Raw genomic sequence first — 8,729 nt, 5'->3', positions numbered from 1 at the left:
CGTACTAAGTTTATGGCTGAAGGTTTTAGGTTAGAGTAGGATGTTCTCAAGCATTACCTTTTCAAATTCATCTTTCCCCAAAGCAAAGCAAGCAAAAAAAAAAAATCTAAAATTAACTTTGATAGATTTTCCAAATAGGGAATCTAAACCATAGAAACATTTACAAATGTTGGACTAACTCACACTCACATTTGTATTTTTCTGATAACTGTGAAGAGAAAAAGCAGCTAAAGTTTCTTCCTCACAGAAAATAGATATGCGCAGATAACAAATAAAGCCATGCAGGTAGATGCTTAGAAATCTGGCTAAATATACAAATATAAAACCAGTGAGCTTTCCCCCCACAGGAATCTTAAATGCAAGACAAGCACCTTCAGATTTTACTTTATTTGGAAACTATCCAAATTCATTATTTTAATATTTAAAGACTGTGGTACTGTAGTAGAGACACATAAATATTATAATATACATTTAGAAATTAAATATAATAAAATCAACATGACACTATGTAAAACCTCATGTGCACTTCAAATAAGTCTGAAGGCTGGGCATTCACACCCATCAGGTTTCCCCCTGGAAACGGGTGAACCTTGCAGGGAGATCATCCACAGGGTACACGGTGGGACTAGTTTTCATTGTAGGAGGTCCATTTAGAAGCCGCCAGTCACAATGCCTGGCCAGCTCCACTGTAAATATTTTGAGAAGAATTTTTGCAAACTCTTTCCCTACGCAGCTCCTCAGGCCGCCTCCAAATGGAATGAAGCTGAACCTGGACGCATCCTCTGGGTGAGGCAGCATAAATCGGTCAGGATTAAATTCCTCCTTGTTGGTGAAGATATCTGCCACATCGTGAGTATCACAGATACTGTAGATAACATTCCAGCCCTTGGGAATCTGGTATCCCTGCAAAAGATTACGAAGTCCCAAGGGCTGACAAACTGGAATCTAACTTTCAACAACAAAAAGTTATCACTGATAACCGGACCAATTATGAGTTGAAAAAAAGGGATGTGTGGAGAGAGACAGGGCAGACATTTTGATGGTGGAAACACGTGCGCACAGGGGGCAGGATGATGACATCAAAAGCATAAGAAATTGAAACCAATGCACAGGGAAGCAAGGGGAGATTCAAAACCACAACAAATTAACTTACATTTAATTCAAAAGTCTTAAGAGCGACCCGAAACCCTCCTGGAACTGGGGGATTCAGTCGAAGGGTCTCTTTAATAACACACCCAATGTATTTAAGCTGTCCCAAAATTTCCATGTCCAACTTGTTGTCTTGATTGCTTTTGCAAAGTAAACCCTATCAAAACAGTCATACAGAGGTGAACGGTTATTTTGTGCTCCAGTAAAATCAGCCCAGCAGACGTAAACAGGGCTTAAGTGGCGGCCAGACCCAAAGGGCCCCATGTTGGGAGTTTTCCCCCTGAGGGGGAAACTGTGAGCAGCTAATGACCATTTGCCTCCACCCCTTGGCCCAAATCCACTATCTATTTACAATTCCAAGAGAAGGCTGCTCCCCACTTAGAACCACCAAGCTTCTCCCCCGCCCCCATCACCACCACCACTGTCACCACCACCTAGGAGTCCCCATTCATGCCCTTGAAATACAAATTCGAGAAAGTGGAATCCAACTGAAAATCTCCAATGCACTGCAAAAAGTGGAGAACGCGTAGGAATACAAGGATCAAACCCTGCCTGAGTGGGATCACAGCTCACAATTCCTTCCTTTTTATTCACAAAGCTAATTCTCTTTCGTCACCAGCCCACCCACCCCTTGGCCCCGCGCTTTCAAAATACGCAGAGAAGTCAGCACACTTACATATTGGCAAGATGGCTAGGGGACAGCAGAATTTCTCAAGCTAATTTCAAGGCCAGTGTCCCCCTACCTTACTCTTGAGCTCCTCTCGAACCTTCTGGAGAACGTGGGGGTAGAGCCCCAAGTAAGTAATCAGAGACGTGGCTGCACTAGCTGTGGTTTCATGTCCTCCAAAGAGGAGTTCGGTTGAAGATTGCTTTAGTGCCTAAGGATGGAATAATTCAAACGTTTTTTACAAGTTTGCATGCAATTTTAGACAGCAATCACTTAGAACCCAACTGAAGGTTCTGGAAAGATGAGCCGAGCTAAAAGTTTGCTGATAGAAAGCCAAGGAAGGCTACATTTTTAAACATAATGCATAGTCCCTTTCGTTCAGCTAGAGCAGGGAGGCCAGTAAAATCCCACTACGCTGGGAATTCTTGAATGAAAGCCTTGGTTGTATTAAAATCGCCCAACATTCTTTATTTATATTTTGCAAATTCCAACGTTCCCCGGAAAGCCTGGTAGGACTAGGGCACGCTCCCTGTTCCGCTGCATCCTCTCCCACAGCTCTCCGGACCCGGTGTCTCAACCTTCTGGGTCCCATCCCTGGGGTCTGGGCGGTCTGCTCACTGTGGAGTCTGGGCGTCAGCTTTGGGGACCCCAGGTACCGCCCTTGGAAAGCCAGAGGACCAAATTCCGCAGTGCCTCTTCCTGGAATTGCCACTCACCTGCATGTCCAGCCTCTCTCCCCTCTCCCACGAGTGCTCGATCAACAGCTGCAGCGCATCTTTGCAGCCACCGCCCGCCTCCGCCTCCGCCGCCCGCAGCCCGCAGATCTTGGCGCGAATGTTCTCCTCTATGCGCGCGTGGATGAGGTTGCGCGCCTTCATGCCCTGAGCGCAGAGAGCGCACCGCAGTGAGCTGACGCCGAGCCCCCGCGTCCCCGCGTCCCCGCGTCCCCGCGTCCTCGCGCCCCTAGCTCCTCACGCTACAAGCTCTTTTACCCGGTACAGCCCACTGAAGGGCACGTCGATGGGCAACGAGAAGAGATTGCGGGTCATTTCCTCGAAGGCCTCCACCAGCTGCTGCTCCGCGTCCCCGCCGTTCGCCAGTCGGGGCTCACAGCCCAGCAGGATGCGCATGGCGATGCGGAACATGAGGCGCTTCACCTGGGGGTAGACCAGGAGGCCGCGCTCGCCGCAGCTCAGCCATTGCTCCAGGCAAGTGCTCACTTCTTCCGCGATCACCGGCACGTAGTACTGGAGCGCCTCGCGGCTGAAGGCCCGCATAATCACCTGAGCTCCAAAAGAGGGAAAGTGTTAAAACCGCCCCCCTCGCCTTCCGGGATCCCCTTCCAGCCCCCCTCACCCCTGCCAGACCCAAGGCACTTCTCGGCTGATAGAGCTAAACTGGGCTTGAACGGGTCCCAACAGACATCTCGTGCAGCTAGCGCTCGCCCGGCATTTATCTCCTAGAACCCCTCCAGGGGACAGGGTCCCCCTCCCTGTCCGGGCACCGCCGCCCTCACCTTCTTGCGCTGCTTGTGCGAGGAGTCGTGCAGGTTGGAGAGGCAGCCGGAGCCCAGGATGGTGCGCACCGACGCGGGCCAGTGAACCGACACCAACCGGTGCTCCCCGAGCAAGATGCGCCGCACGTTGTCGGCGCCCATCACCCGCACTGTGGGCCGCCCGAACAGATGCGTCTTGTAGATGAAGCCGTATTTCCTGCGCTTCATCTGCAGGAACTTCCTTCGCTGGGAGAGGAGGGCGGAGGAGAGAGACAGGCGTGAGGGGGCGCCGGGGAGCGCCGCGCCTCCGGCTAGCCCGGATCCTAGCCATAGTCACCTCCCTCAAAGGGACGCCTACCCTGGCTTCTGGAAGCCCTGAGCCCAGTCGGGCTCCTGAGAATCGTCCTGTCCCGCCCAAGCTCCCTTACCTGTAGCACCATCTGCAGTGTTTCCCCAAAGAAGGGGAAGCCCATAGTTCCGGGGGGCAAAGGGAGCGCGCAGCTGCGGTCGCGGCTGCTCACGCAGTACAGGTCCCAGAGCTTGATCGCGGCCAGGAAGAGCAGCAGCGGTAGCACGAAGGTGCAGAGCGCACTGGCCAGCAGCGCCGGGAGCCCCATGGCGCGCCGCGGCCTCCCGCGCCACCTGCCGCCGTCGCCAGCGCTCCGAACCCCGCCGCGCGCCCGCTTTATAGGCGGCCCAGGTTGCTGCCCACGTTACCTTGGTCAGACAATTAGTTCACCCAAAGTTCATCTTTAATTGCGGATTGGGCCCCTGGCTCCTCCCCCCGCGAGGCGCTGCCCAAAATCTTTAACCGTTTGTTCCACGCCGAGGCAGAGGCGGCACGGTGGCTGCTTCCCTCGGAACGCGCCTCCTGGGGTGCGAGGCTAGAGAGAAGCCTGCCTCCCCCTTACAAGGTGTGCGGGGCTCCGAGACGGCGGCAGAGGCCGACTTGGGCTCCGGGGAGCGGGAACTCCAAGCCCTGGGCTTCCTGGTGATCTTTTTGGAATCCCTCGCGCAGGGTCCGACGGGCGGTCCCAGAGCTGCCTTCAATGGCTTTTCATTTTCAGTCGCCGTGTGGGCTCCCTTCCACCTGCTGGCGGAAGCAAAGGGAAGTGCGTTCAGGGACCGACTGGCTTGCCACGTCCCACGCTGGGGAAACTGAGTTCCAGAACGCAGAGCAAAACGCAGACCTCCCGAATCTCCCGAAGATCCCGCAGAAGAGCCCAGGGCCGGAACCTAAGCGAGAGCCGGGGTGGTGTGTGCGTGCAGGGCGGGGGTCAGACATGATCGGAGGATCATAGATACCAGCTCCCCAAACCCCTCAAGGAGGTCAGCACTCATGAAGTCTTGAAAGGTCCAACTTAAGGGTACAAGAGAGCCTCCAGATCCCTCAGGACTCCAGGTGTAACCTTGCACAAGTCAGAGCCCCAACTCTGACGCCCCAGCGGGAGACCACAGGGGCAATTCATCCACGGCTCAGCGCTCTGAGAACCGGCAGCAGCCGGCCGGATTCCGAGGGCCCTGGGACTCATAGCCCCAGCTAGGCAGAGAGGAAGGGGATCCTTAGGCCTGGGAAGATGAGGTGACAGAGATAGAGAAAGGAAAGCCCAGGAGTCTGTGCTCCGGGGCTCGGCTCCATCTCTACTTGCACGACCTGGAGTGAGTCACCACAAATCCTTGCTCCTGTCTCCTTCTCCTTAATATGAAGGCGGTAATTCCCAATCCGTCTACACAACACCCCGGGATAGTTGTGTTTTCAAGATGGGCTTCTGGTTGCAAATACTTTCCCCAGTTCGGCGCACTAGATTACGTCACCAGGATGACCTGGAGCCTTCCTCCGCTCTCACGGCCCCCACCCACCGAAGCCACCCGGGTGAGAGGGGTGCTTGGCCCTGAACCCAGGCCTCTGCCGGCCGCTAATGGGAGTGTTGAGAGAATCCATCCTCGGAAGCAGGTCTGGCCCTTGCCCAGCTGCAATCAGCCGCTCCTGCAGCCGATGCCTGATGCCCGGAGCTCGGACACTGCGGAGTGCACGTGCGCTCCCCACTTCTCACCTGGCGGGGCCACACGCATCCTCAGTTTGAGCGCCGGACTCACCAGCCGCGCGGAAAACGAAACATAATGTTTGTTTAAAACTAAACGCCGGCTTTTGCAGGAGCACGCCGCACGCCTCGGAAGGCGTCCTTTGTAAATGGAAAACTCTTTGATCCTAAGAGCTGTTAAATACGTGACCCTCCCGCGGTGGTCCCCAAAGCTGGCGGGATTGGAAAATGTGGAGTCCTAGGGACTGCACGGTCCCGCAACGCTCCAAGCCGGAGTCGCCACAGAGCTTGCTTGGCAGTCTGCGTTTCCCGCATAACCCTACTCGGTGTTTCAGAGGCTCTAGAGAAGGGTCTTTCCCACCGTCATTTCATCTAACCGTTTGGCGACTGCAAACGGTGCCAGCCAACTTCTGGGCACCGGCAGGAACCGCGCGAGACGCACCAGAAGTGATTCGCAGAAATCCTGGGCCCGCCCCTTTCTAGACAGCGCTCGGGCCGGTGAGCAAAACTGGCGAGCGGGGGCGTGACCTGGGGCCCATTCCCAATCCTCTGGCCTGACCTGCCTGTGACCCCTGCAGCCCGGACCGTGACATCCGAGTGAACTCTGCAGGGCCACCTCGCCAAGTTCAGCGCGCGCCGGGTCACAAGATGAGTGGGGCCTGCGTGCTGGAAATTGCCGGGGGAGGGGGAGAGTTCTAATAAATCTGCCCATCGAGACACGCGGGGGCGTCCAGCGGGGTTGTCAGGCAGGAAAGGATTAAATGTGAAAGTGAAGATCATTAAAGAACATCTTGAATGGGGGAAGAGGTCAATAAATTATCAACCCGATAAGAACTTTGATTAGAAAACCTGCCAAGCTTTCTTCAGTGGTGGTGGGCGGGATGAGGATTGGTTCCCGGGAAAACAAAATATTTCCAAGATGTTTACAAAATAGCCTCCCGGTTGCTAAGGGTTGGGGGTGGAGAGTGTGTTGTTTTTGTTTTTGTTTTTGTTTTTTGGGTTTTTTTTGTTTTGTTTTGTTTGTTTTTTTGTGGTTTTTTTTTTGCTGGAGGAGGGGAGTGAGGACCCAGAGGGAGACCCGAGTCAGGTCAGTTCCCAGCACCCTTCCTCACCTTTTACCCTCCGATCCCTTTCCACTTCTTGGGCACCCATTCCTGTCTCAGGGTGTTACACTCGCTGTTTCCTCTGCTTGGGGAGCACCTTTCCCAGATCACCGCTGGCTGGTTCCTTCCGAAGTCACGTGTCACCTCCTCACGGAAGTCTTCCACCTTCCCACCCTGCAGAGTCTAGCCCCCAGGTACCAGGTATTACAGCCAGCTTTTATTTTCTTGACAGCACTTACAACCGTCTGACATACTCTCACTCTTTCGCTTGCTAGTTTATTTATTATCTACCTCCTTCGTAAGCATATGCAGCCCGTGAGGGCAAGAACCAGTATGCTCCTTCCTCAGAGAATCTGGAACTACTGAAACAGGAGCTCAGATATTCCCTGAAATTACTGAAAATGATGTATCGCTGGGAAATTGAAGCTGCCCCTACTGGAGCTTATAGTTAGTACAGATCCCAGAGCAGGTAAACCAGTTCTCTTACCACATACACCATGGAGGCTTTGGAGAACCTCCTTCCTATGTTTCTCCTCTCTCCCCCCCAGTCGGAATCCACCCCAAGCCTCGATCCTCCTGCCCCCTCCCCCTGGTGGAGCTTCTCAGCCCAGATGTTGTCTGCAGCCTCAGGGAGCACCCTGAGGACAGGCCCCGGTTCTGCCACTTTTGCTGGCTCCACTGCCTCCCAGAGCCCATGGCCTGGCGCCGGGCCTGTGATCAGCAGTGGGTGATGAATTGCCCTGCATGGGGGTTATGGCAGTGTCAGCCGAGCTCTCTCGGAAGGGCCCGCTGCGCTCTTGAGCTACTGACCCTGCCTGCGCCTGCTGCTTCCCCCTTTCCTTCTGGCCCGGGGATCCACCTTAAGCATAAGGTCAGGAGGGCACTAGCTTCCTTCTGGTTCACTAAGGGGTCAGCTTGGGGCCTGGGCGGCAACTTCCCTGGCTCACCCATCATGTCCAGCTGCCCTGGCCTGTCTGAAGATGGGTGGCAGGTTGCAGTGGGCTGTTGGGAAGGGTGCCACTGGAGGCTCTTGGCTTCGATTTAAACACCAGTGGAAACCTCTGTGTCAGAGTCCTTAAGCCATAGGGATCACTATGAAAGGACAAAGGGCTGAGCCCTACATGGTAGCCACAGGCCCAGAGGCCTGAGCAAGGAGTAAGTGATGGGGTAGAGGAGTCCAGACGGGGTGGCCAGTCCACTGGCCAAATAGCCCGGGAGCACATTGCTAGTTCCTCAGGGAAGTCTTCTGTTTCTCCTATGCCATGGAGGGGGTTGAGGTAGTAAACCAGAAGGTCCCTGCAGCCAGCTATTACAGAGAGAATTCTCAGCCCAGCTCTTGGGATGTGCTCAGGAGGACAGCTCTGGGCATACTCTGGGGTGGGTCTTTCCTGGGTAACCTCCATCACCTTCCCACCAGGAAGCAGCTGCCCAGCTAAGCCTTAGCCTCCTCGCTCAACTGCTGCAGGGAAACTTTCTTCTTGGCCTTTCTGTTATCGCTAGAAATATCCCAAACCTCTCTGATTATGTCTCAACCTCCCATGAAAACAATCCAGCCTTAGAGACATCTCCATGTGCCTGTTCTCCCTTGTATATGTGGAAAGATTAAACACGTTCTCGAAGTAGGAATTTTTCTTTTAAGAAGTCACCAGTAGAATCCAATGATATTGAGCTGTTCAGAGCCCTGGGAGAGCCCACAGTCATGTTTCTGCTGAGACTGAGACCAGCAGAGTGGCCGCGGGGCCCCAAGCCGAGGCCCGCTCCCTGACGGCCTTCCGTTGGGCGCCTTCTCGGTACGTCTTAACTGTAGCCCAAAGCCAGACCGGAGATGCGCTTCCTCCCAAGGGTTGCAGGTCCCAGCTGCGTTCGCTGGGTCTCTGGCACGGTCCAACCCTCCCCTGGCAATCGTCCCCGCGGCCCCAAGATCCATGCAACCTCCTGGGCTTGGCACAGGGAGGCGAGGACCCGCAGCTCCTAGTGAAGATCTGTTCCCTCCATCCCTGTTAGCAAACCTAGTAAAGGTTTAAGAGGCTGGGCTCAGGACCTTTCCTTCCTCAGGGCTCAGAGCCCAGGAAGCACCTTCCCACCGGCCTGGGCGCTTCTCCCGGGCTCCGTGGGCGCAGTGGCGGGGGCTCGCGCTCCTCCGCCCTCAAAGTCTGGCACAGAGCTGCATTCGGTGACCGTTTGTTGAGCGAGTGAGCGAGCGCCCTGCCCGGCACTAAGAAACCTAAGAAGCCGCAGATGGGCGGCGCTGACAGCGCGCCGCTGCCGCTGGC

General features: G+C 54.9%; 1 protein-coding gene across 1 annotated transcript; it reads right to left on the bottom strand.

Moving 5' to 3' along the window:
• Nucleotides 1–519: 519 nt before the first annotated feature.
• LOC124506693 (cytochrome P450 26A1) lies at nucleotides 520–3,928 on the bottom strand. Its single transcript, XM_047072647.1, has 7 exons — nucleotides 3,740–3,928; nucleotides 3,333–3,557; nucleotides 2,809–3,099; nucleotides 2,533–2,697; nucleotides 1,893–2,027; nucleotides 1,154–1,306; nucleotides 520–903 (listed from the first exon to the last, which is right to left on the bottom strand). The coding sequence occupies exons 1-7, from the start codon at nucleotides 3,926–3,928 to the stop codon at nucleotides 562–564; spliced, it is 1,500 nt and encodes a 499-aa protein (XP_046928603.1). The 3' UTR covers nucleotides 520–561.
• Between the last annotated feature and the right edge of the window lie 4,801 nt (nucleotides 3,929–8,729).

The sequence above is a fragment of the Lynx rufus genome, unplaced genomic scaffold, assembly GCF_022079265.1.
Source record: "Lynx rufus isolate CCGP_SWC_20201006 ecotype Redwood Valley unplaced genomic scaffold, mLynRuf1.p SCAF_11, whole genome shotgun sequence".
In the NCBI taxonomy this organism is placed as follows: Eukaryota; Metazoa; Chordata; class Mammalia; order Carnivora; family Felidae; genus Lynx; species Lynx rufus.
This window is presented reverse-complemented; position numbering and strand designations above follow the sequence as displayed.

What these genes read in the sequence shown, in the direction of transcription:
- LOC124506693 (XM_047072647.1), bottom strand. Translation starts at nt 3,928, where the DNA reads ATGGGGCTCCCGGCGCTGCTGGCCAGTGCGCTCTGCACCTTCGTGCTA. An exon ending in GAGAGAGGCTGGACATGCAG is followed by an intron (nt 2,028 to 2,532) that starts GTGAGTGGCAAT and finishes TTCCATCCTTAG; the next exon opens with GCACTAAAGCAATCTTCAAC. An exon ending in TTAAGACTTTTGAATTAAAT is followed by an intron (nt 904 to 1,153) that starts GTAAGTTAATTT and finishes AATCTTTTGCAG; the next exon opens with GGATACCAGATTCCCAAGGG.